Below are 23,541 nucleotides of genomic sequence, written 5' to 3'. Positions count from 1 at the left end.
TTTTTGGCATCTTTGGCCTTGGGTGATGGTCCTTTTAGCCCCTGTTGCTCCCACTCATTGGCTGCTGACACAACCAAATAGCTTGGATGTGAATGTGTATATGAATTCATAACCCTTAGCTGGGAAAAAGTACTTCTTTTCAGTCTTCTTTGCCATTGGCTGAATGGACGCTGGGGTCTGCCACACTGCTTTGATGGGGTTCATAATGGCCTCATTAAGAGGCAGTATCACTCTTGATGGGCCCGTTAACATTAGAATATCTGCCAAAGCATGGGAGAACTCCCTGACCTCCTCTACCTGGATCCCCGGGTTTTGGGCCTCTCTCTTAAGGTGCTCCTAATGAGCCCTACAGTCATCCTGAGAGGGTGCTATATCTGCTCCCACCACTGCCTCATCGGAAGAGGAGGAAGAAGCCTGAAAAGGTAGGGGGCACTGTTCTTCACCTTCGGCACTGGATAGGTCTCCAAGTGCTGCTCTTGGTATTCGGCGTTGGCCTTGGTACTAGAGCCTGGATCCTGCTCTGAGTGGCGTGGTGATAGTGCTCTGGACTCAGATGCCACACAGTATGACCTTCTGGACTGGGGCCCCTGCATTGGTGGGAAAGCCCAGGGGTTCCAGAATGGCCATTGTGCTGGCATCTGCCACTGCTCCCGTGGCCACGCCATGGGTGGGATGCCCTGGCCCGGGTCCATAGGAGGATAGTGCCAACTGGAGTGATGGTGCCGGCTTCGGTGAGAGATTCTGCCTCCAAGTCCAACTCCAAAGACTCCTTTCCTGGAGACCAGGGAGGTACGGTGCTGATCGGTGCCAGTGACTAGTGCTAAGAGGGAGGAAATTGGTGTTGGGCCATCATGGTTTCCCTTTGAAAGGCACCTGAGACCTAGGTGCCACAGAGGTCCTTCCATTCGGTGCTGCTGCTGTCAGCTCCTGCGTAACCGGAGACGCTGGTACCAGCAGTGAGGGTAAGTCTCTTGCTGTGGCGAATACCTCTGGTATTGACTATACTGCCAAGGCACTGGAACTCTGGTGGCTTTCCTGCATTGGTGAGTCCATAACGGTACCCGCTCTGGGGCTGGAGTCAATGGCACCACACAGCTGACGTGGGTCACACTCTACTCTCCCTGCCCTGCCAACCTCGGGGTTGGGGATCAGACCTCTATCAGTCTTCTTCTGATAGAGGTCTGATAGAAGAATGGCAAACGGTGCCGAGGTTCTCTTGCAGGAGCACTTTTCTTCTGCCCTGGGGATGGTGGATGGTGGTGAGGCTCTTGGGATGCGGAAGGAGCATCTCTCCTTGGTACCGGTGATGAAGAACAGCAACCGGGGAGCTCCTTACTGAGGCTGAAGTGCTCGGTGCCAAGTCCAAGTGACCCAGCTCCAAGGGATGTTTTAGCGCTGCCTCCATTTCAGTCTGGTGTCTCTACCCTTTTTGGTGCGGGGCCTGAAGTCTTTACAGATCTTACAACGTTGCCGCATGTGAGCTTCCCCCAGGCACTTAAGGCAGGTGGAATGAGGATCACTCATAGGCATAGACTTGTGGCATAGGGCTTAAAGCTCAGAGACCAAGTTCCGATAACCTAACTATCTAATAACAGAAACAGATTGCAAGGACAAGGTAGTTCCAGCAACCGTCATAGGTGGTAAGAAGGAACTGAGGGGGCTGCAGGTTGGCAGGACCCTTTATATGGGGTATTATGAACGCATGACCCTAGGGGGCACCAGAGCCAACCCGACGGATACCACTGAGGAAAAATTTTCTGCCAGCTGTTCTCGGAGTGAGTATACCCCTACATTGGAATGGACATGTGCAAAAATAAAGGATTATTTTCAACAAAACTGTATCATGTTTGGATGCATTTGTTTTGAGTCAGATGACATGATGCAGACCATGCCAAGCAGTCAGTGTAGACCAGGACACAACGCGATGAGTTCTTGACCCCATTGAAACCAATGGGACATTTTCCATTAAGTTTAAGGGAGCCAGAATTTCATCCATTGTGTTCAATATCATGTCAGGTATAGCTAAATAGCACTCAGCATTTTTTAATATCTAGACCCTTATTTAGGCCCTTATATATGGGATAAGGAGCCTACTTTTAGTACCCCTTCATGAAAATCTATTAGCAAGTGTACACATTTTGTAGGCATCTAAAGTAACTAGATCTTAACAGAATCCATGATCACATACTGATATAACCCTCAAATTCAATAATGGTTGATGACAAGATTATCATTTGTTGTGGCTTTAGTAAATACACAGGATCTGATCTTGTGATCAGTCTGCACTCAGAACTCTCAGTGACATCAGTGGAACTTCCAAGGTGAAATGATGGAAGAACTGGGCCCCAGTAGTTAGACACATCCATACTGTGTGTCACTCTGTATGCATTTACCTGTTTTGTTTCCAGAATATTAAGACGGTAGTATTTCACAGGTCCAAAGAACCCTTCAATGCCAGGTGCATACCCACTGCCTCCAAGAACAAAGTATCCAGCCATGTCGTCATAATAGAAATCTTCCCTAAAACTAGAAAACAAGACACGTAAATGCTCTGAGTATTTGGAGGTATAATGAAGCAAACAAGAACCCTGTGTCTCATACTTTGGTAGACACTACCTTAAATTCATCCCAAACATCTATTTCTGTTCCTTATCCTTTTACTCTTACTCTCTCTTTGGAAGTGAAGGCAGTTAAACTGAATTAAAGCCACTTTAGTTCTGAATGAGCTTGTCTATACAGGAGTTTAATGTGGTTTAACTAATCCACTTTTAAATCACACTTGTAATTAATTCAGATTAATTTTCATGAGTGTCCCTGTGTAGAAAAACCCATAAAAAAGATTTAACAAACATTTTGTTTCACAAACATTTTAGAACCGCTGATTTTTTTAGTCTGTTGACATGATTTGCACATTTGAGGTGTCTTTCTTCCTTGTTTTTTGTGTCTATAAAACCCAGACAAAGATCTTAATTTTTTTATATATATTTACTATGAGTCCATTGTCACAGTGAATATCTACAAATGCATTTTACACAGTTCACATTTTGTAAACAAGAATGGAGAGGAAAAAGAGTAAACACCAAAGCTGACAATATAATGTATTTCTTTATTAAAGGAATCCTAAAACTCTTTGCACAAGAGAGGCAGTTGTACGCTAGAGGTAAAACGAATAATTTAACATGAGATTTTAAGAAGAGAAATGGTCCAATAGCTTAGAGTCAGGGATGGAGAAAGAGCACTAACTCAGTGGGACAGTACAAATACAGGAGCCACCCCCAACCGTGGACACTAGAGGCATGTTCTTCATGCCAATGAAGTTGATGGAAATTTTGTCATCAACTTAAGAGGAGCAAATCTGGACCCTCCGGGTGAAATCCTGGCTTCTTGAAGTCAATGTCAGTTTTGCCATTGATTTCGGTGTGGCCAAGATTTCACGTTAAGAGCCTGATTCAAAGCCCACTGAAGTAAATTTTAGTCTACTAGTTTCAGTGGTCTTTGAACAGACCCTATGAACTAGACTGCAATACCTTTACTTATGTTGAGTAGTAACTTACTTCTCAAATAGTCCCATTGACTTCAGAATGATTACTCATGATGTATTCAACATGTGTACAGGTAACGTAATCTAGCTCTATGATTGTTGTAGTGACACGAGTGGGTAAAGAATAGGGTCAGAAAGGCAGGATAGAAAGATTTGGAAAATCAATTTTGGAATTTCGGTTACATCCCTCTTCCCTGCCCTCCCCTCCCCACCCCTGCCCCACAACCAAACACTGACCACATTATTATGCAAAGGGAAATGTTTCACTTACTTAAAAGATTGATGCCGGTGCCTTTTCAGATTCTTCCCAACAATGGTTATTTCTATCTAAAAGAATGGAAAATATTAAATGTCAGTTGTGATCGACTAAAAATTGCAAGCTAACTGCCATAATATTACTTGATACACATTAGCTCTTAGTTTTGAAAATTGTCGTTTGCATCCTGCTGTATCTTTCGGTATGTTAAGAGGGGCACTGTCAAATAGCTTAATGGGATTTTCGAAAATAAGTAGTTGCTTTGGAAAATCCCACTAGGTGGCTATCTGCATCTTTAGGTGCCTAAATACTTTAAAAAATTGGCCTCTAATTTCTTGCTGACTCAGTTCCCCATCTATAAAATGGGGATAATAATCCCTACCTAATTCGTTAATGTTTTTGTGACACTACAGTGATGTGAGCCCTAGAAAAGCTAAGAAATAAATAGCTACTCAATAGGGATTGCATGTGTGGTGGGAGGGGAGGAGTGAGAGGAGGAGAGCAGTGTATAGAGTTTCTATTACTCTAAGATGATTTCTACACATACAAAAAAGCCATATTGTACTTCCTTGTGGTAAAATCTTGGGAAACATCACAAATTTTACTGTTTGGTGTTTCTTCCTGATATTACCTCAGTAGGATGGTAGGTGGAGCATGGCCTGTACACTCTGTAGCGAAAGAGGGCTCCTGCCAGAAACTGAGAGCTGTCCATCCATGCTGCTCTCCAATCTCCATTTCCCTAAGGGCCCTAAGGCTCCCTTAGGAATCTGGCCTGACTTCACAGGTATTGGGCAAGGTGCCACAAGGAACCCTGTCTTGGAGGGGACTGTGCCTTGTAGAGCAGCTGCTCCCAAACTTGTAGTGGGCCTGTCGAGAGACATCTGCATGGCTAGAACCATGTCACGCTGCTTCCATCCATCTTAGGTACTTAGCGGCCCCCCGATACTGTAATATCTGAGTGCTTCACATAATATGTATTTACTCTCCCAACACCCCTGTGAGACAGGTGCTTTATTACAGATGAGCAACTGAAGCACAGCAAGACTAAGCAACTTGACTCTGGCTGAGCAGGGAATAGAGCCTGAATCTTCTATATCCCAGGTTACCACTCTAAGCATTTGACCGTCCTCCCGTCTGGCTTTGTTCCTCCTGCCTCAGGAGGAGCTCTAATGAACCTTTTATGCTCCCTTCATATCAACCAACAGAGAAAAGCATGAGATTTTACTTCAAGTCTATGTGAACCAACTCTGCCCTAAGACTGCAGAATAATGTCTTGATTTAGCCATCCAAGTGACCAATAGGCAACCACCTTCAACAGGAAATGACTTATTCGCCTTATGTTAATATTGACAATAACATTCACTTCTGCACCTGCACTGGGCTTCAAGCCAGGTCCACACCTGCTTCCAGAAGTGGAGGCCTGAATTACACAGTGCAGTTTAAACAAGTTAAAAAAGCCATCTAAAATAATTCAGAAACAAATGTTTTTTTAATTTCCTATTTAAAAAAGTAGGTTGGAGTCAGAACACATGTTAAAATGAGGTAGTCATTTAAAAATAAATGTACATTGCTATCTGATTTTTTTGCAAGAAAATCAGGCTACTTTGTGGAACCCTGAGCTTTTCCTCCATTTATATATTTATATTATAGATGCCTGGAGTTAAGGTTGCACAAATGTTTTAATTTTAAAGTGTCATTTTCCGCTTTGTCCATTTTTTACCTTTGGATCTAAACTGGGCATTGTGGCTCCATTAATTCATTAATCCATGAATTAGTTGTTGTTTTTTAAACTTTGAGTGAAATCAATTCAGCCATTTTCAAGAATGAAGAGAATGAGAGGAAAAAAAGATTTGCACACTTAAGCAAAAGATGCAAACATTTTTAAAGAGCTCTAGTGCATTAGTGGTTCATGGTAGAGATTAGAAATAGGGCAGGGAGAATGACCCAGATGTGCCTTTTAGTGGTCTGGTGAAAACTGGTTGTGATTTGTTAAAATTATAGGGGTTTAAAATATGTGTTTTGTCTATGGGCAGTGGATTTTGTAATGTGCTCTCTTAACATTCTACTGGTTCTCTGTATGAAAGCAAAGCTTAGGAAATTGCATAGGAGGTGGAATATTTTTTCTTTAGGAGTGAAAGAAGCTGGGAGATGTGCTTCTGGGAAGGGTAGTTTTTAGATTACTGAGAGATGCAGGAGCTAGAGGAGGAGGAGGAAGTATACTTAATAGATGGGGAAAACTGAGCCACAGAAAATCAGTCCTTCATTGCATTGGAAAACATTCTCTTTTCTAGCAGCAGCAGAGCTATGCTAGAGCTAGCAATTACTAATGTGTGTGGATTTGTGATAGACATTGGCCTCGAAGTCAAAAGACCTAGTTTCAAATCTCAGGTCTCTCATTCTTTTGCTGTGTGAACATGTGCAAATCATATAACCTCTCTTTGCCCAGTCTGTAAAAGGGGATAATGGTCGCATAACCAAATATAAATAGCCCTCTGCAAACTCCAAACACTGTTACCCTCATCCTCAACTACAAGATGGCAGCTGCGACACCACACATACCTGTCCTCCATTAAAAGAGAGATCTAGTCGAAACCACTGTTTCAAAGGAAGGCTGAAGCTAGTTTTCACTGCGAGGTCTTCTCCTTTGACAAGGCGCATCTGTATATGAACATAACCTGACAAACACAGCAACAAATGAAAACAAAGAAAGAAGTAAAACCCACAAAAATATGAAAGCTAGGAACTGGCTTCCTAAATGTTGTTCACAATAACCCTGTCCTGTGAAGCAATACAATGATAACTTGACTGTACTACTTAGAATCACAGAAGTTAGATTCACAGAGTCAGAGATTTTAAGATCAGAATGGAGTATTATGATCATCTAGTCTGATGCCACCCGAGAAAGTCTGATCCCTGCATAACACAGGCCATAGAATTTCACCAAGTAAGCCTTGCATCAAGCCTGCTCTAGTTGAGCTATAGCATATTTTTAAACAAAAAATCCAGTCTTGACTTCAAAAGAAGTCAAAAGAATCCACCAGATCCTTAAGTAAATCGTCCTAATGGTTAATTACCCTCACTGTTAAAAAAATTTGCATTTTATTTCCAGTCTGAACTTGTCTAGCTTCAGCTTTGAGCCACTGGATCTTGTGATGCCTTTTTTCCAGTAAAAGAGTCCTCAACTTTCAGAAATCTTCTTCCATTGTAGGTACTTGTAGACAATGATCAAGTCACCCCACCACCTTCTTTTGGATAAGATAAATAGACTGAGCTTCTTACATCTCTCACTGTAAGGCAGAACATGAATCATTCTAGTACCTCTTTTCTGAGCCCTTTCCAATTTTTCAACATTCTTTTTGAAGTGTGGACACCAGAACGGGACACATATTTTAGTTCCAGTCTCATTAATTCCATATACAGAAGTAATACCATTTTCTTCCTCCTACTCCATATTCTCTTGTTTACCCATGCAAAGACTATGTTTGCTCTCTTAGTCACAGCATGATGCCAGCAGCTGTGGGAACGACCTATACTATTTAGTTCATCCTCCTGAGAGTGTGGGATTGTTCTTGAAAACAAAATCAGAAAAGAAAACTGACACTTTCTGTGAGAGCCCAGGCTGGATGCAAAGATTCCTATGGAAATACTGTGGCCAAATTTAATTCTTCTTAATCTTACTCTAATAATATATTGGATATTTTTTGTTTCCAAACACACAGGACCAAAATGGAGCATTCTGCAAGGCATGAGTTCAGTAAAATAGGTACGACAAAAATGTTTGTAAATGTTATTCTTTGTTACAGAGCAGGGATGATAACATTATTTCTCCTCTGAAGACCTTATACTATTATTACCTTCTTCATTTAGAAATACAGCAGGGGTACTATACATTTCTCCTGGGTCAATAAAGTAGAATATTCCACACAGATTCTTTTCGCAGTGATGGAGTAAATAAAGCCAAACTGAAATAGTGAACCTGCATGAGTAAAAAGAAACAAACAACCCACTCTGAGGATATAGACCATATCAATTTTTAAAGTCTACATATTTTTAAAGGCACGTTTTCCACTTTAATTTAGCAAAGCTCATTTACTCTTGTGATCTTCAAAACAGAACACAGAGCTGTTACAACTGCTTGGGACAAAACAAGCCATTTAGGAGTCTTGCTGCTGAGATCTCCTCTTGGATATGTAGGTTTGCATTGATGTAGCACTGAGAAGTCAGATACAGTGCTTGATTTTCCAAGCTATACAGTGATTAGAGAGGAGGAGCAACTCTTTAGGGCAAGATTGCGGCCAGCCCTTCTGCGGGTGCACAAGGGAAGGACACAATAGCCTGTCTTCTACTCTTGCACCCCTGTGTACAGACCAATTATGGTGTGGCTAGGGAGCATAGTCCCTTAGACCTCCCTTGGGTACCAGCTGTCTGAAAGGAGGGGTGGGTTGAGTCAGATGTCAAGGGAGAGCAAATCTTCACAACCTGGGGCCCAAAAGAAAGATGTATTCACCTGCCAAGCTAAGATTTGATAGTAGGGTGGATCTCTACAAATGGGGAAGGGTGAGCACACATTCCTATCAAACAATGCTGTGCATTGTGCTGTAGCTGCAAGCAGTGGGAATGCTCTGGGGGAAGTCCAGCTCAGAATTATTACAGGAATCCAACCTCTGGGTGACATGGACATGTGCAGCTATTGCAAGGTTGTCACAGGATTAGTAACAGTGCAGCCTGTACAAACCACATAACAGTGAAACTGTCTGTACAGGGCCAAATATGGTTCTCAATCATGTTGGTATAAACTGAAGTAACTCCACTGATTTCAGTGAAGTTACACAGTGGATATGCTAGGGCACTAAAAGCTGAATTTGGCTGATAGGCTGCAATTTTGAAAAGCAACTCTGCATTGGCCTAACTCTGCTCTCACTGGAGTCAATGGGAGTTTGATGATTTAATTCAATGCTGTGTGCTTTTGAAAACCCCACCTACATTAAAACTACATTTAATAGTATCTTCTGATAAATTATCTTCTTTTAATGATCTTTAAAAAGTGCTATCCCTCAGTTCCATATTTTTATGGGTTTAGAAAAATGCACATTTTAAATGTGTTTATTTTAAATACGTTAAGCTTGATCAACTCACTCCAATTTCCATTAGAAATTATATTTAATATACAATATTTTATGTCTTACTCAGACCTAAAATAGTGTGTGTTAACCTAATGACTAGTAACTATATGTTCTCTTCCTGGAAAAATGCATGGGAGGGGAGTAGTTACATAGTAAGATCGGTGCACTCTGATAGTTGGGAATGTCACATCATTCTGAGGAGTATATGTGAGAGGCAGAGTAGCTTATAAATTATGTGTACACTAATCCACAGGGAAAGACTGTGCTCGTTGTACATATCCTTCATGCCTATACACCACTCTGTGCATCCTTCATCCCTGGCAACACAGCTAACTCAACTGCTGCATTCCTATTGATTCTCTGATTGCAAATGTGTGCATGTGGCCCTTCTGATGGCTGTCACAAGGCACACAGTGTAGGACAATGCTGACTGAGTCAGCACCCCCTGTCACTGTAAATCTCACTCTAAAATATAATCCTCTGGCAGGGAAAAATGCTGTGGCCAGTAGATACTCCAGGATTCCTACTTCCCCTTGGTGCACAGTGCCTAGAGGCAGCTGCCCCATGCGATGGATGAATTTCTCCAGCCCTCTCTCACTATCTTATGCTCATCTGCTTCTCTGAAGGGGAACATATGTCCTTACGGAGATTTCTGCACTCAAAGAAATCCCCGATTAAGACTGAAAGCTTCAGATTGTTGAATCTGGTCTGTTTGCTCCCTTCTGCTCTAAGGTGTGGAGAGGAGCAAAAATTCACATGTAAATGGGACTGTGGAGAAAAAGCTGTGAGATAGCATGCTTCCTCTCCCACTCACTGTGTAGCTATCAGCACCTGGTTTGCCACCACAGTTTACAAGTGGTGTTCCATGTAAAAGAGGGGACATGGCCTGGTGGCAGGGAAAGGGAAATTCATAGAATCATAGAATATCAGAGTTGGAAGGGACCTCAAGAGGTCATCTAGTCCAACCCCCTGCTCAAAGCAGGACCAATTCCCAGCTAAATCATCCCAGCCAGGGCTTTGTCAAGCCGGGCCTTAAAAACCTCCAAGGAAGGAGACTCCACCACCTCCCTAGGTAACGCATTCCAGTGTTTCACCACCCTCCTAGTTGTTGTGAGGCGCAGGGGAGTTAATAGTGCATATTCCCATCCACAGATTCTCAGAGGGGGAAGTGGAATGCATCTGCAGTGGATGAGCCACTTATAGCATGGCACATGAGCCAGCCATGCTACCAGTTCTAAAGGGGCTAGAAAGTGCATCAAAATAGAGCTTCTACACATGGATGATTTAAGAGGCCTGTGTCTAGGGCCACTAATTCCCGCAGATCCTCAGGATCAGCAAGTTTGGCAGCCACACCTCCTTCCTTTGTACATGAGGGTGATATACAAATCTAGTGATCATTTTCCATTTCCATAACCATGTTGCACTGAGGGGAGGACAGGGAGCAACAGGAGCCCAGGGGAAGGGTAGGGATCCTCCTCTTTCCCCCTCAGATCCCTATGTGGTACCAAAGAGCAATGGAAGCCTGGGAAAGCTGCAGGAGGGGAGTTCTTCATGAAGTACGACTTCTCTGTATATCCTGGGAAGGAGTTTAGAAGCTGGGAGCCTTACTTCAGTGCTGCTGGAATGTTTAGAGGGAGTGGAGGATGGAAGAGGAGTGAGCCCAAGTTTATTTGGTGTTGCAAAGCTCAGTCCTGTCCTCTCTCCTCTGCTGAAAAAAACCCTTATAAACACCAGCAGGGTAGCTGCCCTATCACTTGCTTGAATTAGTGGAGAGTGTGCCTTTAACTTGTGATTTTCTGTACAAGGGTGGCTCTGAGGACAGATTTTAGCCATTAGGAATTAAATATACTCATCTTCCATGATTTGCATTTGCTTACTTTGGGTAATCGATCTGATGCTGCCTGATTGTCTCAAGCTCTCTGTTGTGAAATCTCTTGAACTTCTTCACAATTCCTGTCTTCTCTCCGCTTGATGCATATGGAAAACTGAGGATCTCGACAGCATCTGCCAAATGTAATCATTCTTAGTCTGCCAAGAAATGCCAATTCACATTGACACCCCACGTTCATACACTGTTAAATGTTTAAATGAAATATCTTGTAACATAGATCAAATGTTATGATCTAGTCAGCCCACAAATACACAACAAATCCCTAATGTTAGATCAACTGTCCTTTACGCAATACACTGCAGCCCAGGGAGAGGTTACTTATAGGAGGGAAAGAAGCATGGGGTCCATTCCTCATGGCTATTTTGAGGCTAGGATAAGGGGTAATGAGGGTACAAAATGTGACAAAAATTCCAGTTGTTAGACACAGATCTGCCCAATAGGATCCTGAGGAACTTCTGATGCATCCAAAGAAGTGGGCTGTAGCCCACGAAAGCTTATGCTCTAATAAATTTGTTAGTCTCTAAGGTGCCACAAGTACTCCTGTTCTTTTTGCGGATACAGACTAACACGGCTGCTACTCTGAATTCTGACAGATTGTAGGTTTCCCTAGACATACTGAGACCGGTGGGTTAACTAGATTTCTACAGAGATATCCTGCATCCCGCAAGCTGTACTTGTGGAACAATCATGGCTAAACCCAATCGTGAGATGTCGTCATGTTGCATCCCAGTATGATGGCATACTTATGCAATGCTACACTGGATCATAACATAAGACGGCTGTACCAAGGAACACACTAAAAAAGAAGCAACTCTCGGGTCCCACACCCTTTGAATACATTATAGTAAATGCTCAGTTATAGTGGAGACAAAATTTTGGATCACTATAATGGCCTCATAACAGTTATAGACTATAATGTAAGTAAGACCATTCTAAACTACATAGAGACAAATTCTACCCTTAGGTACGTGAGTGCACTCCCATTGATTTCACTGGCAGAAGTACCCATGTAATGGAGGGCAGAACTGGGCCATAAAGGCCTAAGATGGCAAAACCTGTTCAGTTTCGGTGATGATAGACTTTTTCCTGAGACAATGGATCACATTCTGTATTTACTTCTGTACCCACACACTGTCTTCAATAGGGGTGGATGGGTGTAAATGAAAGCACAATCTGACTCACCATATGTTTTAACTCATTTCTGTTCCTTTCTAGGAAATGTAGAGGGATGCTTCAGATTTTGTTTATAAATAAAGTGTAGCATAGCAAAGCTATAGTTGCAGATGAGAGGGACATTGCATTCTAAACCCTATTTTCAGTTGTTTTTGTATCATAAAATGTTTCCTTCTGGGCTGAAATTTCACATTCACACTCTTAGTCCAAAGGCTAGTCTTCTGTGTGGGGGGAGGAAGGGAGATCCATTTTAGGGCCTAATCCTATCATTCTTGTATCCAGTGAAGTAGGGTGCATCGATTTAAATCAAAGCTATTTAAATCACTGATTTTAAACATTTTGCTACCAAAAGTAAATCCCTCTGGCAAAATATTTTTGCTAATAACTATAAATATACACTTTTATAGAAACTTATACAATGTGCCATTTTGGTCCCATCTTAGTTCTCTAAAAAATTGTACCTACCAGTCTCATGCGGGCACTGAGGTATCCTGTTTGCCTGGAGCCTCCACATATGCTCAGAGCTCCACTTAAAACATACTTTGTGATCTTTGTATGGACGCTCACAAGGTGGAACTGTTTCCAACAAAGTATAATTCTTGGCAACTGCCTGTAGGTAGCTTTCATCCCACTTGGCATCATAGCTCCCAACAGGTTTGTGATTGATCCATGCATATAGTATCACAGTAGGCACTATTATAGAGTGTCTGATGAAATAATCATCTCTGTAAACCATGATGTTTGGAAATTTCAAATGTACTGTTTGAGTTCTACTTATATGAAGATGCTTCTCATTCTTCCACCTCTTCTTATACACTAACACACCAGTTCTGAACTCCGATGAAGCTACTGCTTCCAAAGTGACAGTGCAAGGCTTAGAACATAAATACTGAACTGAGACCTCAGAATCGTTAAGAACTCTTTTTTCTAAAATGTTTAAATGAATAAAATCTTCAGAAGCTATGCTTTGGTCAGACTGTGGGATAACAGGTGTCGTCAGGAGTGTCTCCTTTCCAAACGATGGCACAGAACTCTGGTGAAAAAAATCAAAATGTTATATCCACCTGCCCGAGTTAAACTTTATTATTAATATATTTACAGTGGTATGTTGCACGTGTTTCTTCTCATTTTAAAATGTAAAATGTAAGATACAGTATTAGACACCCAAAATGTAAAGACCCTTTCATAGGAACTAGCTATGGAATATTGAAGAGACATTGTTAGAATTTTTAGGCTAATATTTGACCAGTTTAAATACTTAGAATTACATACACAAACAAATATACATATAGATATATCCTGCAAACCTTCTCAGGTAAGATCCTATCCCAAGGAAATGACTTACTCTAGGAGGCACTAAGCACATTTTAGGATCAGACCATCAAAACTTCTATTGTAATTTATAGGATTTGGACCCTTGTTTTGTTTTTGTTTAGCTGTATTTTTGTCAGCTTTTTATTAATACAATTTTAAAAATAAATTTTCCTACTACAGAAACCTTTAAATTAGTCATCTGTAAAGTGGGGATAATACCTAATCCACTTCCCAATCACATTTTTGTTAAGATTAATTAACATTTGTAAAGTATCCAAAAGTGCATTACAAGAATGAAATACAGAATGGCAGTGCACTTACTAGTTGGAAAACACAGTAGTCATTATTTGCAGCAGTGTAGATGGAGGTGCTAAATGTGTCAGTCCCCCCGCCCCTCTGGTCAGACTGAACTGTTGCACAAAGTTTGCTCAGTCTGGAGGGGCAGTCAGTCAGCCTTTTCTATAGTCTGAGTCTCTATAATAGTCCTATTCTGGACTATGAAGGTCTTTGTTTCTGTACCTCTTGGGTGTACAGGTTTCCCCTTATAGTTGGCCAGGGCTAGCTGGTCTGGAAAACCCTTTTGGTACTTAAGTCTCCATTGAGGGATTGGTAGGCAAACCCACGCCAACCTACTCCACTGGTTTCCAGCTCAGGGCCCTTAAACCAGGCAGGGACAATTAATCCGCAACAATTCCTCCTGCTGTACCCAGAACTCCTTTCTACCTTTACTTGGCTTTGTGGGCTTCTTCAGCCCATAGTTACAGTCATCCCTTGTCTGGGGTGTTGTGCGTGGGCAGCTTGTCATCAATCTTCTGGCAGGACTTCCCTTCTCTAGCCTGCTAGCTCCTCTGGCAGTCTCCCTGCCCCTTTGCTTCATAACTCCTTTATTCTTCCAGCTACTGTGAGGCTGCCAGTCAGCACTGGCTGGAGGCTCTGCCAATATCCCTTGGTCAGATCTAAGATCATTATATAATATGTGCTTGTCCTAGATGTTCAATGAGGTTATCTACTCAAGACATTGGGTAGGCATCGAACAGCAATAGTAAAACAGAACAGTGTCCTGCTAATTTCATATGCTAACACTCCATAGGCTCAGGAAGACAACACTGCATTAGTTTACAGCTGATTTACATAGTTATTTTAATATCCATAAGGGCTACAGTCTTTTTATTAATTGGAGGGGAGTTAGATTCCACTGAATTTCATGGCATTGGTTCTATCACCATGCCAGATTTCAGGGGAAACTTCCCATTCACCAGTGATGAGTGAGGAAGTGGATTTTCAATCTATGAAACATCATTGATACCAGGCAACAAAAAGGAAAAAGGCTGAATAGGCATTATTATAAATCATTCCATTAGTATCAGGGATGATGAACGTGTCATGGGGGCTCTTATTATTGCTGGACCAAATTCAGCTTTGGAGAAACTCCACTGACCTCAATAAAATTGCATCTGCTTACACAAGATCTGAACATGGCCCATAGTTCTCTACTATACCATGCTGAATTTTAAGATATGTGCAAAAGCCCCAATATGAGAAATTCAGCACAAAGGGCCCAGTCCTGCTCCCATTCAGTATTAATAGCAAAACAATCCCCACTGACTTCAATTGGAAAGCAAAAGAGCAAATGCAGAGTCCTGAAATTATGCTGCTTTAAGTTGATTTGTATAGTGGGTGCCATTAAAAACTCATCATTTCCCACCACCCGGGTACCTGCAGTAATAATAGTATGCGCTTACATGTAAAAGAAGAGATACCACAGTACCACAATCCCTCTGGAAAGGAAAAGGTTGAGTTTTTAATGGCAACTACTATACAAAGTTTTCTAATGCATTAATGGTATGACTCATCACTTCTTAGATCAATAATTTACACTGAGAAATAATGAGTAACCCCTAATTTGGATAGAAGGAAATAAATATGTCTGGCCAAAATGAGGAGGATCCTCTTTAAAAGATTACATTTTTAAGATCAGTATTGCCACAGAGTTAATAATCAATGTGACATTTCCCACTTCATAATTTGTAACTCTTTTGTTGTCAGAGGCAAAGATGGTAATATAAAGCCTGACTTATGACTATGCAGCAGAGATAAACACAGCCCTTTCTGTACGGGTGGTGCAGGCAGCAAATATGTAATGTTCTGAAGAAAAATTTTGACACTAAAATAAGAAACCAGGAGGAGAAGTTTTTTCCCTTTTTTGTGTGTATAAAAAATAACTACAATAATTTTAAAATGATGCCAATAAGAGTTATGTATGTTGCTTACCTAAGGTCACAAGAATTTAGAAATCTGAGGCTAATTTTTTTTAAAAGCTATGGGCCAGACGTTCAGGTGCTCAAACCCACAATTGGGGCCAGATTTGGAAAGCTCCCATTTAGGCACTTACATAAAGGCAGATTTTCAAAAGCACTCAAGATACAGCAACTTCCAGAGTGATGCTGATGGTTTTCCAACATTGAGCTCTTTTGAAAATGTGGCCTTGATTGTGGGTGCTGAAAATCTTGTGAAAATCTTGCCCATGTAGTCTTCATTAAGTATAAATTACCAGATTAATGGCCCTGTGTCACGGAGTATTGGGGGACTCAGGGCCCTGCACCCCCGGCTTCCTGCGATCCACCATGACTCTCAGCCAGCCAGTAAAGCAGAAGGTTTATTTAGATGACAGGAATACAGTCCAAGACAGGTCTTGCAGGCACAGACAACAGGATACCCCTCAGTTAGGTCCATCTTGGGGTCCCCGGGCACCCTAGCCCCCCTGGGAGGTCAGAGCCCTGGCTGCTTCCCAGATATGTCCCTAGCCAGTTTCCACCACTCTGCCTTCAGCGACCCCTCCCACAGTCTTTGTTCAGTATCCCGGGGCCAAGGTGTCACCTGGCCTCCAACCCCTTTCTGGGTTCTCATGTTACACGCTCAGGTATTCTCCTTCGGGCAGTCTCCCATCCCCCAATGCAGACTATTCTAGCCACACTCCCCTGTCAGTATTCACAGACCACAGTAAGAACAGTCCCAGTTCGTCACACCCTGTTATCAACTCTTCAATTCTTACTCTCACACACTATCCTTAATCAAAATAAGAGAACAGGTTAAAGAAGATTCAGATAAGTTAGATGTACTCAAAGTCGGCAGGGCCTGATGAAATCCATCCTAGGGTACTTAAAGAACTAACTGAAGCAATCTCAGAACTGTTAGTAATTATCTTCAAGAACTCCTAGAGAATTAGGTGAAGTCCCAGAGGACTGGAGAAGGGCAAACATAGTACCTATCTTTAAAAAGGGGATCAAAGAGGACCTGGGGCATTATAGACCAGTCAGCCTGACTTTGATACTTGGAAAGATACTGGAACAAATTATTAAACAGTCACTTTATAAGCACCTAGAGAAACGGTTCTCAAACTGTGGGTCAGGACCCCAAATGGAGTCGCCAGGGCTGGCTTAGACTTGCTGGGGCCCAGGGCTGAAGCCTGAGCCCCACTCCTCAGAGCTGAAGTCAAGCCCAAGGGCTTCAGCCCTGGGCAGCAGGGCTCAAGTTGCAGGCCACCTAACCAGGGGCTGAGGCCCTTGAGATTCAGCTTTGACCCCCCCTGCCTGGAGCAGTGGGGCTCAGGCTTCCCCCCTCCCGCCCCCGGAGAAGTGGGGCTTGACCGGGCTCAGGCTTCGGTCTCCCCGTCCTGGGGTCGTGAAGTAATTTTTGTTGTTAGAAGGGGGTCGTGGTGCAATGAGGTTTGAGAATCCCTGACCTAGAGCATAAACAGGGTTATTAGCAATGGCCAACAGGGATTTGTCAAGAACAAATCATGTCAAACCAACCTAATTTCTGTCTTTGACAGGATCACTGGTCTAATAGATAAGGTGAAAGCAGTAGACATGATATATCTTGATCTTAGTCAGGCTTTTGACACAGTCGCACATGACATTCCCATAAGAAAACGAGTTATTGTGCTCTTGATCATATTACCATTAGGTGGGTGCACAACTGGTTGAAAGACTGTACTTAAAGAATAGTTATCAATGGTTTGCTGTCAAACAGGGGAGGCGTATCTAGTGGGGTTCCATAGAAGTTAAGTCCTGGGTCCAGTACTATTCAGTTTCATAAATGACTTGGCTAATAGAGTGGAGAGTATGCATATAAAATTTGTGGATGACACCGGGCTGGGAGAGGTACTTTGGAGGAAAAGATTAGAATTCAAAATGACCTTGACAAATTGTAGATTTGGTCTGTAATCAACAAGATGAAATTCAATAAAGACAAGTGCAAAGAAAGAAAAGTCAAATGCACAACTGAAAAATGGGGAATCTGGCTAGATAGTGGCAGAACTGAAAAGGATCTGAGGGTTATAGTGAATTTCAAACTGAAAATGAGTTAACAATATGAGGCAGATTGCACAAACACCTGTCACGGATGGTTTAGGTTTACTTGGTCCTGCCTCTGTGCAGGGGACTGGACTTGATGGCTTCTTGAGGTCCCTTCCAGCCTTATATTTCTATGATTCAAGTGAATATAGTCCTATAGAAAATAATGGGATTCTTCTTTTTAATAATGATTGTACCTGAGTAGGGGCTGCATGATTAGACCCTGTCAGTGGAAAACTAGAGGAATCTTTTTTTTTTTTTAAATCAATGTTAGAAAAAATTGGAGGAGTTGGTAGGGGAAGTCATCATCCCTGGGAATAGAAATAGGAATATGTTTTGATGAGGCTTGGCAGAAGGGTGGTGTATTGATGTGGGAGGGTGCAGTTGAGTAGGCACAGGATGAAAGGAGGAAGGGCTGTGTAAGGGGATAGATATGTATCTTGGGGAAGCAGAAAAAGAGGAAGAAAGGGGAGGATTATGAAGATGCAAGAGGTATGTGGTGGGGCAGAATAATGGAGAGATGTCAGGGTAGGGCCAGGATTTGTGTGTACTGGGCGGGGGAAAGAGGGAAATGGAATGGAGGGCATGTATTTGGGATATGGGTGTGGAAAATTTATTGGGAAAATGTTTTGGGTTGTACTGGAAGTGTGTTGGAGTGGATGGATGTACTGGAATGGAGGGCTGTACTGGAAGTGCGCTGGACGGAGGTGTGTATTGTGTGTGCACTAGGGTGGATGGAGAAGTGTGGAAGGGTGTATTAGCAACATACTGGGGTGAATGGAGGGTTATATAGGAATGGACAAGTGTAAAGGGAGTGTGTTATGGTGGATGGAAGGTGTATTGAGATGGAGGGATGTATTGGGAGTGTGCTGGGGTGGATGTAGGGGGGTCCTGGGTGCTGGGGTGAATGAAAAGCTGGGGTGTATGGCTGGGGTGTATTGGGATGGAGGGATGTATTGGGAGTGTGCTGAGGTGGACAGAGAGATGTGCTGGGATGGAGAGGCATATAGGCAGTGTGCTGGGGTAGATGGAGAGGCGAATAGGGAGTGTGCTGAGGTGGATGAACATAAGAACAGCCATATTGGGTCAGATCAAAGGTCCATCCAGCCCAGTATCCTGACAGTGGCCAATGCCAGGTGCCCCAGAGGGAGTGAACCTAACAGTTAATGATCAAGTGATCTCTCTCCTGCCATCCATCTCCACCCTCTGACAAACAGGCTAGCGACACCATTCCTTACCCATCCTGGCTAATAGCCATTAATGGACTTAACTTCCATGAATGTATCTAGTTCTCTTTTAAACCCTGTTATAGTCCTAGCCTTCACAACCTCCTCAGGCAAGGAGTTCCACAGGTTGACTGTGCACTGTGTGAAGAACAACTTCCTTTTATTTGTTTTAAACCTATTGCCCATTAATTTCATTTGGTGGCCCCTAGTTCTTATATTATGGGAACAAGTAAATAACTTTTCCTTATTCACTTTCTCCACACCACTCATGATTTTATATACTACGATCATATCCCCCCTTGGTCTCCTCTTTTCCAAGCTGAAAAGTCCTAGCCTCTTTAATGTCTCCTCATATGGGACCCGTTCCAAACCCCTAATTATTTTAGTTGCGCTTCTCTGAACCTTTTCTAATGCCAGTATATCTTCTTTGAGATGAGGGGACCACATCCGTATGCAGTATTCAAGATGTGGGCGTACCATGGGTTTATATAAGGTCAATAAAATATTCTCCATCTTATTCTCTATTCCTTTTTAAATGATTCCTAACATCCTGCTTGCTTTTTTGGCTGCCACTGCACACTGCGTGGATGTCTTCAGAGAACTATCCACGATGACTCCAAGATCTCTTTCCTGCTTAGTTGTAGTTAAATTAGCCCCCATCATATTGTATCTATAGTTGGGGTTATTTTTTCTAATGTGCATTACTTTACATTTATCCACATTACATTTCATTTGCCATTTTGTTGCCCAATCACTTAGTTTTGTGAGATCTTTTTGAAGTTCTTCATAGTCTGCTTTGGTCTTAACTATCTTGAGCAGTTTAGTATCATCTGCAAACTTTGCCACCTCACTGTTTACCCCTTTCTCCAGACCATTTATGAATAAATTGAATAGGATTGGTCTTAGGACTGACCCGCAGGGAACACCACTAATTACCCCTCTCCATCCTGAAAATTTACCATTTATCCCTACCCATTGTTCCCTGTCTTTTAACCAGTTCTCAATCCATGAAAGGAGACGGAGAGGCGTATAAGGAGTGTGCTGGGGTGGATGGAGAGGTGTATAGGGAGTATGCTGGGGTGGATGGAGAAGCGTATAGGGAGTATACTGGGGCGGACGGAGAGGCGTATAGGGAGTGTGCTGGGGTGGACGGAGAGGCGTGTAGGGAGTGGGCTGGGGCGGACGGAGAGGCGTGTAGGGAGTATGCTGGGCGGACGGAGAGGCGTGTAGGGAGTGGGCTGGGGTGGACGGAGAGGCGTGTAGGGAGTGGGCTGGGGTGGATGGAGAAGCGTATAGGGAGTGTGCTGGGGTGGACGGAGAGGCGTGTAGGGAGTGGGCTGGGGTGGATGGAGAAGCGTATAGGGAGTATACTGGGGTGGACGGAGAGGCGTGTAGGGAGTATGCTGGGCGGACGGAGAGGCATATAGGGAGTGCACTGGGGTGGACAGAGAGGCGTATAGGGAGTGTGCTGGGGTGGACGGAGAGGCGTGTAGGGAGTGGGCTGGGCGGACGGAGAGGCGTGTAGGGAGTGGGCTGGGGTGGACGGAGAGGCGTGTAGGGAGTGGGCTGGGGTGGACGGAGAGGCGTGTAGGGAGTGCGCTGGGGTGGACGGAGAGGCGTGTAGGGAGTGCGCTGGGGTGGACGGAGAGGCGTGTAGGGAGTGGGCTGGGGTGGACGGAGAGGCGTGTAGGGAGTGCGCTGGGGTGGACGGAGAGGCGTGTAGGGAGTGGGCTGGGGTGGACGGAGAGGCGTGTAGGGAGTATGCTGGGCGGACGGAGAGGCGTGTAGGGAGTATGCTGGGCGGACGGAGAGGCGTGTAGGGAGTGGGCTGGGGTGGACGGAGAGGCGTGTAGGGAGTGGGCTGGGGCGGACGGAGAGGCGTGTAGGGAGTGCGCTGGGGTGGACGGAGAGGCGTGTAGGGAGTATGCTGGGCGGACGGAGAGGCGTGTAGGGAGTGGGCTGGGGCGGACGGAGAGGCGTGTAGGGAGTGGGCTGGGGCGGACGGAGAGGCGTGTAGGGAGTGGGCTGGGGTGGACAGAGAGGCGTGTAGGGAGTGCGCTGGGGTGGACGGAGAGGCGTGTAGGGAGTATGCTGGGGTGGACGGAGAGGCGTGTAGGGAGTGGGCTGGGGTGGACGGAGAGGCGTGTAGGGAGTGGGCTGGGGCGGACGGAGAGGCGTGTAGGGAGTGGGCTGGGGTGGATGGAGAGGCGTGTAGGGAGTGGGCTGGGGTGGACGGAGAGGCGTGTAGGGAGTGCGCTGGGGTGGACGGAGAGGCGTGTAGGGAGTGGGCTGGGGCGGACGGAGAGGCGTGTAGGGAGTGTGCTGGGGTGGACGGAGAGGCGTGTAGGGAGTATGCTGGGCGGACGGAGAGGCGTGTAGGGAGTGGGCTGGGGCGGACGGAGAGGCGTGTAGGGAGTGGGCTGGGGCGGACGGAGAGGCGTGTAGGGAGTATGCTGGGCGGACGGAGAGGCGTGTAGGGAGTGGGCTGGGGCGGACGGAGAGGCGTGTAGGGAGTGGGCTGGGGCGGACGGAGAGGCGTGTAGGGAGTGCGCTGGGGCGGACGGAGAGGCGTGTAGGGAGTGCGCTGGGGCGGACGGAGAGGCGTGTAGGGAGTGGCCTGGGGCGGACGGAGAGGCGTGTAGGGAGTGGGCTGGGGCGGACGGAGAGGCATGTAGGGAGTGGGCTGGGGTGGACGGAGAGGCGTGTAGGGAGTGTGCTGGGGTGGACGGAGAGGCGTGTAGGGAGTATGCAGGGCGGACGGAGAGGCGTGTAGGGAGTGCGCTGGGGTGGACGGAGAGGCGTGTAGGGAGTGCGCTGGGGTGGACGGAGAGGCGTGTAGGGAGTGGGCTGGGGTGGACGGAGAGGCGTGTAGGGAGTATGCTGGGCGGACGGAGAGGCGTGTAGGGAGTGGGCTGGGGTGGACGGAGAGGTGTGTAGGGAGTGGGCTGGGGCGGACGGAGAGGCGTGTAGGGAGTGCGCTGGGGTGGACGGAGAGGCGTGTAGGGAATATGCTGGGCGGACGGAGAGGCGTGTAGGGAGTGGGCTGGGGTGGACGGAGAGGCGTGTAGGGAGTGGGCTGGGGTGGACGGAGAGGCGTATAGGGAGTGTGCTGGGGTGGACGGAGAGGCGTGTAGGGAGTATGCTGGGCGGACGGAGAGGCGTGTAGGGAGTATGCTGGGCGGACGGAGAGGCGTGTAGGGAGTGGGCTGGGGTGGACGGAGAGGCGTGTAGGGAGTGGGCTGGGGCGGACGGAGAGGCGTGTAGGGAGTGTGCTGGGGTGGACGGAGAGGTGTGTAGGGAGTATGCTGGGCGGACGGAGAGGCGTGTAGGGAGTGGGCTGGGGCGGACGGAGAGCCGTGTAGGGAGTGTGCTGGGGCGGACGGAGAGGCGTGTAGGGAGTATGCTGGGGTGGACGGAGAGGCGTGTAGGGAGTGGGCTGGGGTGGACGGAGAGGCGTGTAGGGAGTGGGCTGGGGCGGACGGAGAGGCGTGTAGGGAGTGGGCTGGGGTGGATGGAGAGGCGTGTAGGGAGTGGGCTGGGGTGGACGGAGAGGCGTGTAGGGAGTGCGCTGGGGTGGACGGAGAGGCGTGTAGGGAGTGGGCTGGGGCGGACGGAGAGGCGTGTAGGGAGTGTGCTGGGGTGGACGGAGAGGCGTGTAGGGAGTATGCTGGGCGGACGGAGAGGCGTGTAGGGAGTGGGCTGGGGCGGACGGAGAGGCGTGTAGGGAGTGGGCTGGGGCGGACGGAGAGGCGTGTAGGGAGTATGCTGGGCGGACGGAGAGGCGTGTAGGGAGTGGGCTGGGGCGGACGGAGAGGCGTGTAGGGAGTGGGCTGGGGCGGACGGAGAGGCGTGTAGGGAGTGCGCTGGGGCGGACGGAGAGGCGTGTAGGGAGTGCGCTGGGGCGGACGGAGAGGCGTGTAGGGAGTGGGCTGGGGCGGACGGAGAGGCGTGTAGGGAGTGGGCTGGGGCGGACGGAGAGGCATGTAGGGAGTGGGCTGGGGTGGACGGAGAGGCGTGTAGGGAGTGTGCTGGGGTGGACGGAGAGGCGTGTAGGGAGTCTGCTGGGCGGACGGAGAGGCGTGTAGGGAGTGCGCTGGGGTGGACGGAGAGGCGTGTAGGGAGTGCGCTGGGGTGGACGGAGAGGCGTGTAGGGAGTGGGCTGGGGTGGACGGAGAGGCGTGTAGGGAGTATGCTGGGCGGACGGAGAGGCGTGTAGGGAGTGGGCTGGGGTGGACGGAGAGGTGTGTAGGGAGTGGGCTGGGGCGGACGGAGAGGCGTGTAGGGAGTGCGCTGGGGTGGACGGAGAGGCGTGTAGGGAATATGCTGGGCGGACGGAGAGGCGTGTAGGGAGTGGGCTGGGGTGGACGGAGAGGCGTGTAGGGAGTGGGCTGGGGTGGACGGAGAGGCGTATAGGGAGTGTGCTGGGGTGGACGGAGAGGCGTGTAGGGAGTATGCTGGGCGGACGGAGAGGCGTGTAGGGAGTATGCTGGGCGGACGGAGAGGCGTGTAGGGAGTGGGCTGGGGTGGACGGAGAGGCGTGTAGGGAGTGGGCTGGGGCGGACGGAGAGGCATGTAGGGAGTGTGCTGGGGTGGACGGAGAGGTGTGTAGGGAGTATGCTGGGCGGACGGAGAGGCGTGTAGGGAGTGGGCTGGGGCGGACGG

At 46.4% G+C, this 23,541-nt stretch overlaps 1 protein-coding gene across 1 annotated transcript in view; it reads right to left on the bottom strand.

Moving 5' to 3' along the window:
- Nucleotides 1-23,541, bottom strand: part of SEL1L3 (SEL1L family member 3) — a 69,704-nt gene that overhangs the window by 43,277 nt on the left and 2,886 nt on the right. Inside the window, exons 2-7 of the mRNA XM_005303465.4 lie at nucleotides 12,450-13,017; nucleotides 10,798-10,924; nucleotides 7,652-7,773; nucleotides 6,357-6,472; nucleotides 3,813-3,868; nucleotides 2,394-2,526 (exon numbers count right to left, since the gene is read on the bottom strand). Coding sequence (XP_005303522.2) covers nucleotides 2,394-2,526; nucleotides 3,813-3,868; nucleotides 6,357-6,472; nucleotides 7,652-7,773; nucleotides 10,798-10,924; nucleotides 12,450-13,017 — 1,122 coding nt within the window. The remainder of the gene's footprint in view (nucleotides 1-2,393; nucleotides 2,527-3,812; nucleotides 3,869-6,356; nucleotides 6,473-7,651; nucleotides 7,774-10,797; nucleotides 10,925-12,449; nucleotides 13,018-23,541) is intronic.

Source organism: Chrysemys picta, chromosome 5, assembly GCF_011386835.1.
Source record: "Chrysemys picta bellii isolate R12L10 chromosome 5, ASM1138683v2, whole genome shotgun sequence".
NCBI lineage: Eukaryota > Metazoa > Chordata > Testudines > Emydidae > Chrysemys > Chrysemys picta.
Note: the sequence above shows the minus strand (reverse complement) of the source record. Positions and strands in the feature narration are given on the sequence as shown.